Source organism: Adiantum capillus-veneris, chromosome 21 (genome assembly GCF_014529385.1).
Source record: "Adiantum capillus-veneris isolate H3 chromosome 21, ASM1452938v2, whole genome shotgun sequence".
Classification (NCBI taxonomy): domain Eukaryota; kingdom Viridiplantae; phylum Streptophyta; class Polypodiopsida; order Polypodiales; family Pteridaceae; genus Adiantum; species Adiantum capillus-veneris.
The window spans coordinates 130,951,552-130,969,444 of record NC_140951.1 but is presented as its reverse complement, the minus strand read 5'-3'; the positions used below and the strand labels follow the sequence as shown (position 1 = coordinate 130,969,444).

Here is a 17,893-nt window from a genome sequence, read left to right as displayed (position 1 = left end):
ATCCAACACTTGAGTTCACAAATGGTTATCAACTCATGCAGATTGTAGGTGAGCAGGGAGTAGCCTAATATAAACACTTATATATGTGAAGTTTACATAGAATCTTTCCAACTATAGCTCAATGTGTTTGACTTATAAATATTATTGCTCATGTTGTTGGATAATGTAATGCCACTATTAACTTCAAGGGAACTTTACCAAAATACCCCTTAAATTTGTGGAAACTCCCTTAACATGCCAACTTTAAAAACTCCAAAGACATCCTTGTACCAATTTTGGATGGATTTTGCAGTGTTTATTCCTTTTGACAATAGAGATCTATCTAAGTTCTTAAGTACAAAAATTTCAACAAATGGTCTCACAATTAGAGGCATTCTTGTAGAGAAATATTGAATCATTTCCTATAATACTAAAAAAAACCATAGTTCTATCATCTTCTATTGTGAAAGAACCAAGCTTCCTATGAAGAGGTGCACAAAAACATGTCTTTGGAGATGCTCGGGGGATAGAGAAGGATTGATGGAGAATTGTGGGGCAATTTCAAGAACTTTTGGAAAAATATGAGGGTGTTGAAAGACGTTTCAAAATTTGAGGGGTATTTCAATAATTTCCTTAACTTCAAAGTTGTTGGAAATTGTGAGGAACCAAGTGCTCCATGTTTGCAACAAGCAATTAACGAGCATTACCATTATTTCAAGGAGAGACCCTATTTCAAGAGAGATTAGCGTGGCATATGTGGCAACTAAATACAACATCATTGCTCTTTTCACAAAGACATTGTCTAACAAGACCCATCATGATGGGAGCAAAACACTTAATTTGTTGGGTTAGCTTTGAACATGGTATGTTGTGGCTAGGTTAATGAAACAATACATATTCTTCACCTCTTACATGAAGCACATTTAGCCTCTTCTTGTGGCCATCTTTGTCGAACACTTATTGCGTATGAGAAATTTTCTTGAATCAACCAAACCCTTCGAATTCTTTTCCACTTTTTGAGATGTAAGCCCTTACTATTTATATACAAAACCCCCTAATACTTTCAATGATATCAAGCACTCAAGTAATCTCTCTCTCTCTCTCTCTCTCTCTCTCTCACACACACACACACACACACACACACACACACACACACACACGAGGGGGAAAATGTTGGGAAAAGGAAAGTCTCTCACACAAGAGGGGGAAAATGTTGGGAAAGAGTTTTTTGCACGTGTGTGTGTGTGTGTGTGTGTGTGTGAGAGAGAGAGAGAGAGAGAGAGAGAGAGAGAGAGAGAGAGAGAGAGAGAATCACTAAAACACATTTGAACATTTCTTTAGTCGATTGGGCACATTATGTAACATGTGATGTTGACTATAGCCATTGTGTCTAATGAACATTTGTTGAATCGGATTTTGTGATCAAAGAGATACCAAAAATTTAAACATGCCTAAATCCCAAGAGGAATGAATTTACTACTTTGGCTAAGTTTTAGTGCTGACTTGCATCATTCAACCACCTAGCTAGACTTCTCTCTCTCTCTCTCTCTCTCTCTCTCCAAGTGTTATTGGATTAATCAATGTGAGGAACCTATGCCCATAATTGACACTTGGAAAACAGTTACACAAATATTGGGTTTGCTTGAAAAAGGTTTAGTATATATGTATAGCAGTTTTTGCACCTTTGTTCTTCTTACACTAAAATGACTTCTTGCTTAAGAGATGATCACTGTTGTTTGTCTCATGGCACGCATCAAACAATCTACATTGCTTGGCATAGATGTTGCTTCAAGATGGTCATTTGCTTCATCCTGCAATTCAATTCAAAGTGGCAATGTTGGCATTGTACTTGAGTGCAACCATCAAAACAGCATTCCATAAATATACCATATACTAGGCTTCTTATATGGGACAAATATGTGTGGTATGTGTGTGTGTGTGTGTGTGTGTGTGTGAGAGAGAGAGAGAGAGAGAGAGAGAGAGAGAGAGAGAGAAATGAAATGAAATGTTATATTAACGTCTTCAAAAGGCCAAAATGACCTATGAGACCAATCAGTTACAAAATAGTGAATCTAATACCATGTCTGGGTACAAAAGAACTAGAAAAGAACTAGAAGTGGAACAAAATACTACTACTACTACTACAATCTAAAACTACGTGGGTGTAGCAGCTGATACAATAGGTACCCGGTAAACTGGATGTAACAGTGTGTGAAACAAAGATGGAAGAAATGGTGAGGATCCATCCTCATCTGCACTCTGGATGTCGAGAGAGTATGGCTCGAATCTTCTGTTGTAGTCTCCGTCGATGCTGTGTAGCTCCTCTCCTCAGTCGCGGTCGTCTGTATCTCTGTAGCTCCAATGCTCGGTCGATGAGAGTGCCAGTAGTGGTCGAATGAGTGTGGGACGAGCTCTGCAGTGGTGGCTGCTCCTCTGGCTGTCCCATATCTAGTGAAAAGAAATCTGTAATGTGTCTCTGGGATTGCCTCTCTCTAGCTCTCCCCAGTAAAGTGTCTCTATACCTGTGTAACTCAAGTAGATATAGTCCAAGACATCTCTGATCCTCATAACTCATGACCCTAGATAGAGGACCAAAACCCTCTCTGAATAAGCAGTGGAAACGCCCCCGTATCTCATAGAACACTGTGCAATGACATATGTAGTGCAACTCTGTCTCTGGCTCTCTCTGGCATAATCGGCATATCCTGCTGTCTGCTGGTATCCCTCTGAATCTACCAGTCTCAATCTCGAGCTGATGTGAGGATGTGCGTATCTGACCAATGGCACAACGCAAACCATGAGACATATGTGTGTCCATGTAGCTGGGTCAAATCACAAACCCATCTCCTGTGAGGTGGAGAAGATGCTCTCTATAGAAAGCCATCTTCGTGCTCAACTCCTGAGGCGGCTCTATCCATGTCCTCCTGGTGTCGAGCTGGATCAGGTCCTGACGAATGAGTCTAGTGATCTCCACCCGTGTAAGAGACAGCGAGGGTGCCTGAAGAGAATACTGGAAAGGGGGCAACCTGTCCATGGTGAAGCCATGCGTCTGAAACCATGAAGTCATCTGTGCATACCAGCATGAAGTGTCCCCCTGTAGAGCTAACTGTCTGGAAGACTCAAGGGCCAGTCTAGCATATCTGTCTCTAGTAGTATCCCATAGGCTGTGCACAAAGGACACTGATCTGGTAAGCGCCTCAATCTCCATGGGGGGGGCAGCTAGCTCTGCTCGAATGATCGCGTGAGGTACGGAGGCCTTGGCTCTAATCAATCGGGAGATCATAGATACCAAGGGCCTCTCCATACGTCTCCAACCATCCTGGCCTACATAAGGTCCCCATACCTGTACCCCATACATCATAGCTGAGGCTACTAAAGTATCAAAGAGCCATAACTTTGTCCGAGGTTCCTGGAATTGAACCTGCGAACACATCCTCTCCAAGCCTCCCAAGGCCGCATAAGCTCTGGTCAGTCTAGTCTCTGCTGCTCTCCCCAAAGAAAACCTCGGCCCAGTGAAGACTATCCCAAGGTAAGTGTATGCATCTGTATACTCCACAATCTCTTGACCATACGTGAAGGTCGGTGCCGATCTCCTGATCCACTGCAGTGTGGTGTTAAACACCATGACCTTGGTTTTACCAAGGTTTACAGACAATCCACTATCCTCTGCAAAACTGTGTAATGCATCCAACTGTCGCTGCATACCCTCTGGTGAGTCAGAGATCAAGACAATATCATCAGCATATAACAACAATGGGATCCACGTCCCTGCCAGCTGGGCACCTCTATCACCCTCTCTGTCAATGTAATCAGACACCTCATCAACATACATACCAAATAGAGTAGGAGACAATGGGCAACCCTGTTTCACCCCGATAGTGGAGTGAACTAAGTCAGATATCCCCTCTGGGGTGCGTACATGTCCCATCACTGATCTGTATAAAGCCATAATCCCCCAAATCAACACTGTGGGCACCCCCATCTCCTGCAGTCTGCGCATCAGTCGAGCTCTCGGTACCATGTCAAATGCTTTGCGGAAATCCACAAAGCTACAATAAATCCGTCTCCCATGTGACCTGCCCTCCTCAATGATAGCTCTGAGTGTCAGAATATGGTCAAGAGTGGAGAAACCCCTCCTGAAACCTGCCTGTCCCTTTGCCCGTACACCCTCACCCTCTGCCCAGTTACTCAACTGCTGCTCAATAATGGATGCATACAATCGTGCCAGTGTGTGTCCAACCATAATAGTGCGGTAATTTCCAGGCTCTGTAGGATCACCTGCCTTGAATATAGGCACAATAGTAGACAACCTCCAAGTCTCAGGTAATCCCTCACACATGACACGATTGAACAACACTGCAAGAACCTCCATCAGCATATCCCTAGCATGTATAAAGTGCTCCGCTACTAGACCGTCATGATCGTAAGCCCTCCTGGTCCTCATCCTGTCAATGGCTCTCTTTACCATCTCAGTGGTAAAGAAGGTGCTCGTAGGTGGACATGGCTCTGTAGGATCTGGAAGGGGATCCTGCCCAGGAACCGTATATAACGATGTCGCATACTGGCCCCACACATCAGGAGAAGTAATCACTGGGGGAGGGGAGTGCTCATGGAAGAGAGAGAGACCATGTAAGGCTTTAGCTTCTTCATGGTCTCATCATTACTCGCAGCAAAGCCCTCAACATAGCCCTTCAGGGAAAACTTTAATTTATCAACTTGGTCAGCAAGCTCTTTCTTTTGTTTTTCTAAGGCCATTTTGTCAAGCAAGACCTGCAAATAAGAGTAGATACTACAAGAGTGACGACACTCACAAATAAGAAAGACTGAGACATTGCTTGTCACAATGAGGGACTGAAGATACTCCAACCTTGTTGTATTTGCAATGAAACTTGGACAAGTAGTCAAATTCTTGGACTTCCTTTCCTAGTTCATCAGTAACGACGGGTGCATGGTAAGAATCACTTGAGCATGTATCTGATGCAGTATCTGCAACTTGACAGCATCCTTGTGCATGCCCTGTTTTATCACAGGTAAACAGCTTGCCAAATTTGTTTTTTTTCAAATTTTCAATTAACTAAGGCACTCGATAACCACCTTTTGCCCACAAGCCTACTTTTTGTGTTTTCAGGAGGTAATCTTCTCTGACTCCCAAAGTTTCTTAATCTGTTACTAACCTCAGGTAGAGAAACAATTTTGATTACCTCTTGCTTGATCAGTAGCACAGTTGAGCTTGAAACTTCTCATATTCATCACACTTGGATGCAAGGATGAAAGGTGTAGCGGATCAAAAGGAAAAACTCTCTCGTGTTCCAGCTCTAGCTACAAAAGAAGTTCAAACCTCAAGCTAACATCTTGTAACGAAACCCAAAGCAACGTAGGGTCAGCGATTCAGATGCAAAAGAAACTCTTACCTTGCTGTTCAGCTGTCCTAGCTTAACAATGGTCCCAGCCATGTCCAGTTTCTTCTGAAAATCTGCTTGGACATCATCACTAAGGTTGGATACAGCCTGCAGATATTGTCATTAAAACCATGAAGAAGTTTCACATGCATCAGGGGACAAAAATATTGACATTCGGCTCTTTTAGAACCACTTTTACCCTTGTATATGCATTGAAAGCAATATTTCTGGATGCAGTTTTCTCCATGGGCAGAGATGCAGTTTTTTCAATATCCCCAATCAATCAAGCAGACCACAACATGAAGAAAGGAACAAATTCTCCTTATGGTGTAAAAGTGCTTTTTAGTCCTCTACAACCAAGATAACCCATTCAAAGGGTTTCACCTTGAGGTCCTGATGTGCCTGGCTGCGCAGCTTTGATATTTTGCGTTTTAGCCCTTGGTAGTGCTTGTTCATCCCATCTTTTTGATCTCGCATAGCTTTGTTTCTACTTTCCCATTCCCGGCTGCAGCATCCAGTTTATGTTTGATGAGGGTAGACAGAACTAATATTTTTTGTATTTACTTAAAGCAATGTTTTTAAAACTCCCAATAAGTTATTACTTTCCAAGGAACGACACAGCTACTCTTTTCTTTTAAGGATTCCTTATTGCATACAGAAATAAACAAAACACCAGATATCCAGTTGCATGAACATAGCTTGGAATGGCATCCACCTATTTGCGAGTGTAGTCCATGCCCAACAAATTAGACCGACACATTTGCTTCAGTGTTAAGATGCGATTCTTAAGATTCAAGAGAGTCCCCTCAAATTCCATACTTCTTTTGAGGCTCACAATTGATTGAGCACATGAGGGAAGTCAATGCTTTCTCTCACAAGCCACGAAGGCAATCAGTTCACCGCAATCATGTCACAATAAGCTGCCCATCCTTAAGTCTACTGAGATGAAAAAGCCAAATTTGGGATCCAATACATTGATTTTTCCTTGAGATTAGGCAACCCACTTGGCCAACATTAAGTAGAACCTCAAATGCTAGACAAAATAGTTAGTCTCAAAGAATCTGCTCCTAGATATTGCAAAAACTGTCCACTAAAGAAAAACAAGCCATAAAGCTGCCATTCTTAGTCCATTAGCATGAAAAGGTCAACCTTGGAATATCCACTGCTCGGATTTTCGTGAGGAGTTTTATGCAATTTTCTCTGCCAATACTAGTTAGAACGTTAACCATTGTCGGATCTTGTTATCGTTAAACAATCTGTTCCTAGATAAACAATAAACATGGCCCGTTTACTAAAGAATTCGTAGACCAAGTATCCATAACTGCTGCAAGTTTTTCTTGTTAAACAAGATTTTAGAAATGTAAAAGAATTATTCGCCAATGCTTGCCCAACCAGGTAATGTCCATCAGGAAGATGTAAGCACATGACCTTCAATCTACTAGCAGAAGAATGAAATGGTTGTCCTAGTACCCTTGTCTACAAGCTTGTACATCTTCATGCTTTCAGAAATGCAAACTAGGGAATAGCTTCTCTGTTTGCCCGTGCCTGACATCGGAGGACAGATCCCATGAGATACCATATCCTCAAGAAGAAAAGAGCAATTACAATGTGACAGGGAAGAGATGAAATGGGGGCCCCACCCAAAACATGCTCAAAATGGCATGCAAGAGTGAGATGGGCATTCTATTCGCCAGCTGCATAACAAGTGGACCTTTGCTAGAGAGGACATGCTGTTGAAATGCTGGACCCAATCCCTGTACCAAACAGGGTCAATTTGCAATGAAATAGTGGGCTGTTTTGAATATTAAGGCTGAGCTCTGGGCATTCAAGAATTTAATCAAATTTAACTGCTCCATTCACACCAGACGAAATAATTTAAGATTTATTTCAGAGGTTTTGCTTTGCCAAACATGCAAATAAAAATCAGCATTCGTGTAAGTGAAGTATAGCGCACCTATCGGTCGCAATTTTTGCTCTTCTGTATGCAATACTCTCATGCAAATGAAGCAGCTTTCTCATCCTTTGTTCAATCAAATGAGCAGTGACCTTGTCCTTCTCCATCATTCTTTTGAAGGCTTGTGTTTTGGAGTCTGTGCTTTCCAGATAAGCCTAAGAAGGTTGAAAAAATGGACCATGATTATTCAAATAGAGCTTTCCTCATTCCTAGTAATGGAGACAAAATTTTCATTGAAGGTTCAATAAGTAAGCAGCACTTTTCTATTTAAAATCAAGTAACCTGATGGATCTCCTCTATTTTGCATTCAAGATCTTCAATTGATCTCTCCAGAGATATCTTAAGAACATTGTATTCTTCTGTGTTCTTGTTCTGTAGGACACCTTGACAAGTTGAACAGTTTTAAGTGGGAGTTTCTATTATTTGTTTCTTATTGAAATTAACATATAAACAATAGGTTTTAGCAGAACCTTAATTTCTTCTCGTGAGGCCTCAAAATCTTGACGCAATTCATTTTCAGCCTCCTTACATTCATTTTGCATTGCATGAATCATGTCATGTAGTTCCTGAAAATACACGCCATTCCAAGCAAGTGCTCGAGTCACATATACAAGTTGCAACATAGCTCTTCAGTTTTACATTTAAGTTCATGCGATGAAACTTGAATAGGGTCGTTTGGGAACACGCTTTGCTAACACTCTTGCTCCAATCTCTCACTTCCATTCTGGAAAATATATAGCTTTAACTATTTGTAGACATCATACCATACTCAGCCATCTAAATCTATCCCCAACTGATAACTGAGTGGTGGTGACCTGGCCACGATGTCCACTAGACCACCCGTATCCCTGCCACGTGTCACTGCCCAGCCAAGAGAGTCCGTCCAATCCGGTGTGGACCAGGCTCGGCCAACTGTAACTTGTGTCCTGTGTCACTGCCCAGCCAAGAGAGTCCGTCCAGTCCGGTGTGAACCAGCCTCGGCCAACTGTAACTTGTGTCCTGTGAAAGTGACACTGTAGCCTGCTACACTTGGACAAAGTGGCAGGTACCCCCTCCTCAAACCAGGAAAAGCAGACGGAGATGAGAAGGTCTGCCTCCACTACCAGAACATCTGTAGCTGGATCAAAACCATGTCTCCACTGTCGAAAGTGGGCTCGAACTACTCGGATGGCCAAGGGGCTCATCGCGGACGCCATCTCGGAAGTCTCGAACTCTATTTGATAGTAGCCGCGTCCGAGGAACTGAACATCCAAGGTCTTGCCCACCTCTGCGAGAAGGCGAGCCTGGAGAAGATTACGCATCTCTTCTCTGCTGGGCTGGGTGCCGAGAATCTTGCAAATGATGGAAGTCACCTAAGGCGTTCCACCTATGCAGCTAGGCTCGCTTGCTCTGTTGGTGAGAGAGCGAGTCGAATGGTGGGCTCAGTGGGGTCGAGCGAGGGGACTTCATTGGAATCCCTCTGTGGCGGAGCTTGAGCCTCCATTTGTGTCTGCTGTTGTGAAGAAAGGGCAAAGAGGCGTCAGCGAACGGAGACCTCCTTTTGGACCAAGCACGTCGAAGGTGCTGTCGAGACTAGTCAAGCAGGACTGAAGAGGGCGAGGATATGGACTAGGGGCAATGTGCAGGCGGGGGCCGGGCAGCGGGCAGGCAAGTGGCAGGGCAGGCGGGCAGGGCGGGCAGGGCAGGCGGGTGGGTAGCGGGCAGGGGACGACAGCGGGCAGGGAGGCGGGGTGAGTAGGTAGGGGGGGAGGGCGATGGCGAGCAAGGGGGCGCAAAGCCAGTAGGGGGGGGAGAAGAGCAGTAGCGAGCACTTCCGTTTGTGTGTCTAAAAATATAATACTTTTGCCATTTGGGCAATCCATAGCAATGCTTTCCCATGGCTTATCCGGAATCGGCAGTGGTTGTAACAGCCCTTGTGCCTTTTGCTTGTCAGACACCTTTTGGCAAATCAGGCATGCTCGCACGAAGGCATCCATATCTCTCCTCAAGGTAGGCCAATAGAAGAATGTCTCTACTGCTTTAACTGTCGCATCAATACCACGATACCTTGCATACGGTGGGACATGACTTTCTACCATGACCTTATGTCGCAATGGCCTAGTGACACAAAGTCTGCCATGCATCATCATAAAATCATCTCTGAGGAGGTAGTGCTCATGATGTTGCCCCTCTTGCAACTGTTCAAAGATCCTTGCAAAATCTTCATCAGTAGCATATTGTTCCTTCATGTCATCAAGCTCATGATGATAAGGAATTGACACAACTCAAATTTGTGGCTTCCTTGATAACGCATCAGCCACAACATTATTCTTGCCTTCCACATGCATAATCTGGAAGTGGAACATAGAAAGAATGTTTGCCCATCGCATATGATTTTCGGATAGATTTGACTGTGTCAAGAAGTATCGCAAGGTCTGATGGTCTGTTTGGACAACAAAATCAGCACCGAAGAGGTAGTGCTTCCAACTAGAAAGCGCATGAATCACCGCCAAGAGCCCTTTCTCATAGACTTAAATAGTCTTCTCTGGCCCTTGCAAAATTCGGCTTTCATAAGCTACTACCCGCCTATCTTGCATTAGCCCTGCTCCGATGCTACTGCCACACGCGGCACACTCGATCACAAATGACTTCCTAAGATCTGGCAAAACAATTACTGGATCTGAAGTCTACTTGAAATCTCTTTTTGGATCCATCTGAAAGTGACCTCTTTCTTTTGCAAAGCATGAAGAGGTGATGCTATCTCTTCAAAATTCCCGATAAACCTTCTATAGTAGGAACACAATCCCAAGAAGCTTCTGACATCGTGCACAGTCTTCAAGTCTGGCCATGTCTTAATAGCTTCAACCTTTGCGGGATCCATTCTGACACCATCCTTTGAGACTATGTGGCCAAGAAAGTGGATCTCTTCCAGGAAGAATTCACTTACTTAGATTGACAAGTAACCTGTGACTACGCACCTCTACAAACACAATGGTTAAGTGACGCATATGCTTCTCTTCATTCTTTGAATAGACTATCATGTCATCGAGAAGAATGTCCCAACAAACTGTTGATGCGAGCAGAAAATCCGGTCCATCATTCTGTTGAACGTGGCAGAAGCATTTGTTAGACCAAACGGCATTACTAGAAACTCATAAAGACCCAATGTCATTCTAAACGCAGTCTTGTGCACATCCTCTAGCCTTATACGAATCTGATGGTACCCACTCTTAAGGTCTATCTTGTTGAAAATTGCAGCACCCTCTAAATGATCAAGAATATCAACAATCCTTGAAATAGGAAACCTATTCTTGATGGTATTCTTATTCAACGCACGGTAATCAATACACATGCGCCATGAGCCATCCTTTTTCTGTACTAGGAGCACTGGGGACCAAAAGGGTGAAGAACTAGGCTGGATCAGCCTCTTCTCTATTAACTCCTCAACCTGGCCCATAATCTCTTTTTGCTGCGCCGCGCTAACCTTGTAGGAAGGCCTATTTGGTGGGCTACACCCTGGCACCAAATCTATCCCATGGTCCTCAGGTCTCTCTGACGGAAATTGCGACGGTAATGATAAAAAAAACAGTCACGAAACTCTTGCAAAAATGCTGACCTTTCTTTACCTAACGTAGATAAATTTGATTGACAATTATCTGAGACATCACGTGCAAAAATCAAGTACACAGAAGATGATTCTTTATTACAGAAGTGATAGCCGAAGCAGATACAATAGGGATAGACTCCCCTTTGAACTTTACATTCAAAACATGAGTTTTGCCCCTATATTGAAGGGTGATCGTCTTGCCGAAGGCATCCAGTACGCCATGTACTCTGAACATCCACGGAATTCCAAGTAGTGTATCGCACCCTTCCAATGGCATGATATAAAATTCTTCTGTGTCTACATATGCAGACGCAGCTTTCTAATAATGGGAGTAACAGTGGCCACGACATGCCAACCCTGCCTCTATTGTGTACCCCATCTCTTCAGCTCTACTGTGTACCCCATCTCTTCAGCTCTGATGCCCAGCTTCATAGCTAACTCTGGTGAGACAAAGTTTGCTTTGGCACCTGGATCAAAGAAGATGAGTGCCATCTGATCTCTAACTTTACTCCATGCTCTGCATAACTCGCTGGCATCTATACTGGGCTTGTCACCCACTATACCTGGCACCAAACCTGCCGTGGGTTTAGGCTTCTTGCCTTTCTAGTCCTCTTTATCATCTGAGTCAGCTGGTCTTTTCCTTTGTGGACAATTTGTAGCAAAGTGACCAGGCTGCTCGCATATAAAGCATTTATTTTCATCCATTAAGACCTTCTTTTCCTCGAGCGACTTACGCACAAAAGGCTTCCTTTTTTATTTCTTTGCCTGCGCTCCAAAGTCCCGGCTGAATCCTTATCCTTGTTGGCCTTTTCTGACCCCTGTGACGCCTCAGGAACCGTTTTCACAAAGGGCTTCTTCGCTGAATTTTTCTTCTGCTGCCCTCCTTTTTCGTTGTGCTCGGAAACCCACTGTCCTCTCCTTTCAACAAGGCAAGACCAATGTTAGCAACTTCCATGAGCTGGGTGAGGGTAGCCACTCTGTTCTTGGTACAGTAGTCTTGAAGCCCTTTAGGCAGCCCACAACAGGACTTCTCTATTTGCTCTGTCAATGGCATAAATCTGTAGGTCACTGAGAGTAGCGCTTTACAAAACCTCCGATTGTACTCCAGCAAGCTCTTACAAGTAGCCGAAGTAAGCTGGTGCCAATCTGTCATGACGTCGGCTTCAAATTCATTTGACAGCCAAGCAAATGCAAACATTTGCTTGAAGTAGACCCATGTGACGGGTGCCTGTCCTTGCATTAACAATGTCGTCCACCATGTAAGCACATTGTCTTTCAAGAAGATGGCAGCTTTCCTGACCTTAAGAGGCCTTTGTAAAATTCCCTCCTGCATAAGCTGTATAAACTGCTAGAGGAAAGTAAGAGCCTTTGCCTTATCGTCGAGGCCGCTGAAAGTGCTAAACTTTACAACTGCATCACCTTCTTTGTAAGCTTTCGGCTTTTCCAGTGCCCCCAAAAGGAATTGTTTGCAACATGGGCATTGTAGTAGGGATCATCGGCACGTCTTGGCCATTCACATTTTACGTCATAGGTACATATCTGGCTGCTGTCCAGAAAAACCAGCCATGCCAAAATGACCCTGTGGCACCCCAAACTGGCCCTGGTTGCTCTAAAAGCCTTGCTGCATGCCAATGCTACCATACATGGGGTTTGGCATCATGCCTTGCATTCCCCCAAACACTGTTCCTGGCATGTACGGCTGGCTTCCAGGTGCATAACCAGCCATGCTCTGGAACATAGATCCACCCCCGAAATCCCAGGATGTACCGTGGGTGGTGGGAGAAATTGCATACATTGCTTGGTAGCCAATTCCCTATCCATTCAAGACAACATGCGGGCTTTGAAAGGTGGCGGGCTGAACTTGCATAGCCTGTGGAATAGGCGTCCTCACCACCTGCTCAAGGACGGGAGGAACCTGTTTTGGAGCCCCTGACTCCGCAACATGAGAGTGCTCCCTATCCTGCTGGGACGCATGAAGTACTTGGGCTTGAGCCTCAACAAGCTCTATTCGCGGTGTAGGTTGCCTATTTTGCTGTGGCACTGGTGGCGCTTGCATGAACTTCATTAACCTTGCGTTCTGCACCAGTCGCGAAAAAACATTCACTGCGGCAACTAACTGAGTCCTGAACGCATCATCCTCAAGTTGCCCAATCATAAAGCCCTGTACTGGAGGAGCATTCTCATTAGGAAAAGATGCAGACAGGGGTGGCCGTGAACTCTCGCCAACCTCAAACACCATAGGAATTTCCTGCCTGTCTTGCGGAGAGGAACCCTCTTCCATAATGCCTTTCCCTTTGTCGGCCATAGTGTAATCCCGCGTTCTTGTACTCTGTGTCTTTACCCCAAACAACCGAGGCTCACTTCTTGAGGAAAAAGTGATTTATGTCCCGGCAACGGAACCATGAAATCGGCCCGTAGGCCAGTAGACTTTGGCTTTCACCCGAAATTCTTTACTTTAGACACATACAGAGAGAACTTTGGAAAGGTAACCTGCAATGGGAATTAACACTTAAAGCGCACACACGGTTCGGAAGCTAGAATGCTCCGAGCAGACCCCGACAACCTGTAGGCCCCAAAATTGACGCCCTTTTCGGTATTTTTTTATACTTTAAGAGGGTAAATTACAAGAAGAGTCCTCGGAATTCTTTACCTGTATCTAGCTAGATACCACCTGTTCTAGCAAAATTTCGGCAACATAACAGCCCCAAAACTTGCCCAAAACCAATTCCCCTGCGCTAGAACTCACTTCCACTGACATAAATCCTCTGATTTCTGCCCAAAAACAGTAAAAATTCAGCACGCTGTATTTATTGGTTTTTGCGTTGTTTTCAGCCCTAAATAGTCCCTAAACTGTCCTCTAATAGTGGGGCACTATTTCCAATGGTTCTAGTATCCGTATGACTGAAAAACAATCCAAATTCAGCGCATAACCAGCACTGACAACGCACCTTTACGATGAGGTTATCACCCTCACCGGTGCCTGCTTTTGGAGCAGCAGTTAGCTAGTCCTGGTCCTGCTCAGAGAGGCTCTTGCCTCAGCAAAAACGCATATGACCACACAACTGTACATGAGTCAAATGAAGAGCCCTCTTATGGGGCATCACATTATTGCACGTAGGGGAGAGAGAGAGCAGTGTAGGGTGTGCACGATATGACTTCTTGCATTACACTTGTCACGTGACACATCCAACCCTATGTGTCCGTAGACAAGCTACTTCGTAACAAGGGTTCTATCAGTCCAGTCAGTCTAGATTAGCAAGTGTTCTGGCACTTTTGTGAGTCTGTTCGCAGACCATGCATGCCCAGGCACTTAGTGTAGATGCATATCCTCTGGTTGCACACAGCATGACCATAAGCATTCTCATCCGAATCCATCAGAATCCTTTAAGGGAATTTTCCAGTGTATTTAACCTATTTTTCCTATTTTGACATTTTTCACTTATTATTTTAAGTGACTTTTGTTGGGAACTGAGTAGGGAAAATTGGGTAAGATAATATATAAGCAACCCAACGCTAGCACTATTTGAGAGAAGAGCAAGGAGAACACAGGCCACAGGCAGCAGGTTCCCCCTCCCTCTCTCAACAAGACTTTTCCCCCTTGGGCAATTTCCTCTCAAGTGACCTCCTATCCCCTAGCGTTTTCATCAGCAAGTCTTCATCGCCATACTCCAGTACCTAGCGTTTTCAGCCAAGCATCATCGCCATAGATCACCAATCTGCTGGCGTTTTTTCTCAGCCTCATCGCCACAGGTCCCCCCTTTGCTGGCGTTTTCAGTAGATCATTATCACCAACTTACTTGGCAATTTCAGCAGTGCACAGCAGCAGCAAATCAGCGACTAAAGCCTCAAGAATTCAGCCATTCCGGACCAGCCAGATCAGCGTTTTTTTTTGGAGAACTTCAAGGCTGCAAATCAACGTTTTTATGAGCAACAAAACAGCGTTTTCAGCAGCAGCAGATTTCAGCCACTGGCGTTTTTGGACAGCAGATCAAGTGCATCCGTTTTCAGCCCTTGAGTCAATCTCGTCATCCCCGTCGTCGACATCGACATAGCCTAGACTTGCATCAGTAACATGCATCCACTTTGTACCAGTTTGTGCAATCAATAGTAGACCACTCTCGCCAACGAGAGTGGGGCCTTTGGCTAGGGTTTTACAACGTCTCTGGTGTCGTATTTCTCTTCTCTCTCTATCTCTCAGTCTCACACACTTCCATGCACATTGTCCATTCACTTTGTTAGTGATCATTGCACTCTCTCATTAAGAACGGAAGGCTCTCCCTTCCATAAGAACAAAAAGGAACCTTGAGCACAGTACGGAGCACTCATCTTGAGAAAAGTATAACATTAATTCCGTTGCACCTTACATTGGTAATGTTTTGTATCACTCAAGGAAAGAACCACAAGAATCACAAGATTTTTTTTTTGCTTGTTGAGGTCTTACGAACCCAAGTTTGCTTGGGCGTGTCGATTTCTAATTGTGTTTTTGAAGCATGACAAGAATCTCAGGAAAGAAGGGCTTGTCCAGCCTCCCCTTGTGCCTCTTTTCACTCATTGAGAGCGGATTGTGCACTTAGCGGCCGGCCAATCGACGTGAGGTGGGAAAAAGCAACCTTGGTGTGAGCGCAAGGCCGCCAAGGGGTGTGCCCGTGGAAAAGAGCAGAACTGGGGTGAAGAGAAGATCCTTCTCTAACACAGATTGCAAGCAAAAGAAGACCCTCAAGAACCCCAAGAACCCAAGACCCGCAAGAACTAAAGTTCCTCGTGAACTTAAGAACCAAAGATCATAGTGCATGGTCATCACCCGAAGCGGAATGGATACTTCGCATACAGGTGGTGAGCATGGGAGTGGGCGAGAACTCTGGAGTGGCGAAGAAGAGTTCTCCCCACCAGGAGGTTTTCCCGACCCTCCCCCTTCTTCCCCATCTACGCCACGAGTTGTACAAAATCCTATGGAGGCAATGGTCAAGGCGATGATGGAGATGATGGCACAACAACAAGAAACGACTCGCGTTACGATGGCACAACTAGAAAGAAAGGCAGAACGACAGGACGCCTTGGAGCGTGAGCATGATCAAGCGCGCTTGGCGGCTGAAGAACGACACGCCGAGCGTGCGGTACAAAGTGAACAACGCATGCAAGAGTTGCTTCGAGACGTTGGTAGTTCCTCAAGTGGCACAAGCCGCGATTCGGACTCCAACAACCCAGTCACAGAGAAGTTGACTTTCAGTAAGTATGATGGTAAGATGGATGCTACGGTTATTCATTCTTGGTTGCATCAATTTAATGCTTATTTTGCGACAACTAAGAAGACAGGAAATAGCAAGGTTTTGACGGCAGCTATGTACCTTGCTGGTGATGCCATCAATTGGTACCATGCATGGCAAGAGGCACAGTTAGCCGTGCACCTAGAAGAAGCCGACGAATTCACGCCCCTTTCCATTAGTTGGGTTGATTTCCAAGACAAGCTCAAGGCGCGGTTTATGCCACCTCAGTACCTCGCACGATTGAAGGACGATTGGCGCGCTCTCAAGCAAAATGGTATGCCGGTTATGTATTTCTCTAATCGTGTTTTGCAGCTCGACACTCAATTACGCAAATCGGATGCGGAGCGCAAGGAGGAATTCCTTTACGGATTGGATGAGTATATCAAGTATGATGTGGAGGTACTTGATCCAATCGATCTTAACAAGGCGGTAGCGATTGCTCTCGCACGGGTGATGAAGCACAACAAGGGAAAGCCTAAGGAAAACAAGACTTCTCAAGGAACCCCTCAGAATTCTCGGAACACGCAGAATGGTAAGAACAGTAAGAATGGTAACTCTTTTAGCCCATCTTCCTCTAATTCTTCGGAAAAAAACTCTAACAATGAATCTAAGGGTAAAGCTAAAGTACCTGTAAAACCTAAGCTAACCCCGGATGAAAAAGCTGCACAAGGAATTATAGGAGGATACATCACGGCTGAAGAAGAAGTGATTTATGCTAAGGAAGGTAGATGTTATCAATGTCACGTCAAGGGTCACATTAAGAAGGCTTGTCCTAAGACAGTCCCACCTAAGGAACCAAAGGCACCCACAGCAACCACAAGCACTTTAATGCACCAAGCTGAATCTTATCATGTCTCTGAAACACACATTGATGAATCTCTAATGAAGTGTTATGGTTATGTAAAGGGTCAACGTTTTAACATATTGTTTGATCCAAGCAGTATGCATGATGTGATTAGTGCCTTTCTTGTTGAGAGAGCTCGCCTAGAGGTTAGTCAGAAATCTCCTCTCGAGGTTTCTGGCTTCGCTCCTGGTATGGACTCTCTCATCACGAAAGAGTGCCTTGATGTGATGTTTACCGTTCAACAAGCTGCTTTCCGTAGGAAATTTCTTGTGTCTCCTCTCTCAGGATGTGATGTGCTTTTGGGCATAAGATGGTTTCGTGAGCATAACCCTCTCATTGATTGGGAGGCTAACACTCTCACATTAAATGCCAAAACTGACTCCCCCCTCATCATTCCTGCTGAGGAGGGCTTGCATTCTTTGCCTCTCAATCTCTCATGTGCCGGTAAAGCGTGAATTACGACGAGGAGCACAAGCGGCATTCATCTATGCTGCTCCAGTTTCCCAGAGCATTCAGGCTCCAGCTAAGTATTCAGATTTGTTTACCAAGTTTAAGCATCTCTTTTTGCAGGATGATCTTCCACCTCGTCTCCCACCCGAGTGGCCAGAGGACCATCGCATCAAGCTTATGGAGGGGACACAGCCTGTCAGTAAGGCTCCCTACCGTTTGAACAAGACATAGGAGGAACGACAACTCACGGAGTTGGTGGCTAGAGGATTCATACGTCCTAGTGTAAGTCCTTTTGCTGCTCCTATTTTGTTTGTTCGCAAGAAGGATGGTTCGTCTCGTTTGTGTGTTGATTACAGGGCATTGTACAAGATGACCGTCAAGAACAAGTTTCCAATGCCTCGCATTGAGTATATCCTA

The 17,893-nt window shown here is 44.7% G+C and overlaps 1 protein-coding gene across 6 annotated transcripts in view; it reads right to left on the bottom strand.

Annotated features, from left to right (window-relative positions):
* Positions 1-1,355: 1,355 nt before the first annotated feature.
* LOC147431736 (dynein regulatory complex subunit 2-like) overlaps positions 1,356-17,893 on the bottom strand; it is a 126,746-nt gene continuing 110,208 nt past the window's right edge. For 4 of the 6 annotated variants that reach the window (XM_086494239.1, XM_086494238.1, XM_086494241.1 and 1 more), the window contains exons 4-9: positions 7,333-7,487; positions 5,763-5,883; positions 5,391-5,486; positions 5,181-5,298; positions 4,847-4,995; positions 4,537-4,749 (exon numbers count right to left, since the gene is read on the bottom strand). In XM_086494239.1, the coding sequence (XP_086350365.1) occupies positions 4,567-4,749; positions 4,847-4,995; positions 5,181-5,298; positions 5,391-5,486; positions 5,763-5,883; positions 7,333-7,487 (822 nt within the window). In that variant the 3' untranslated portion in view covers positions 4,537-4,566. Of the gene's footprint in view, positions 1,791-4,536; positions 4,750-4,846; positions 4,996-5,180; positions 5,299-5,390; positions 5,487-5,762; positions 5,884-7,332; positions 7,488-7,614; positions 7,705-7,802; positions 7,956-17,893 lie in introns of those variants that run through there. The other 2 variants (XM_086494244.1, XM_086494242.1) reach the window with 2 other exon arrangements.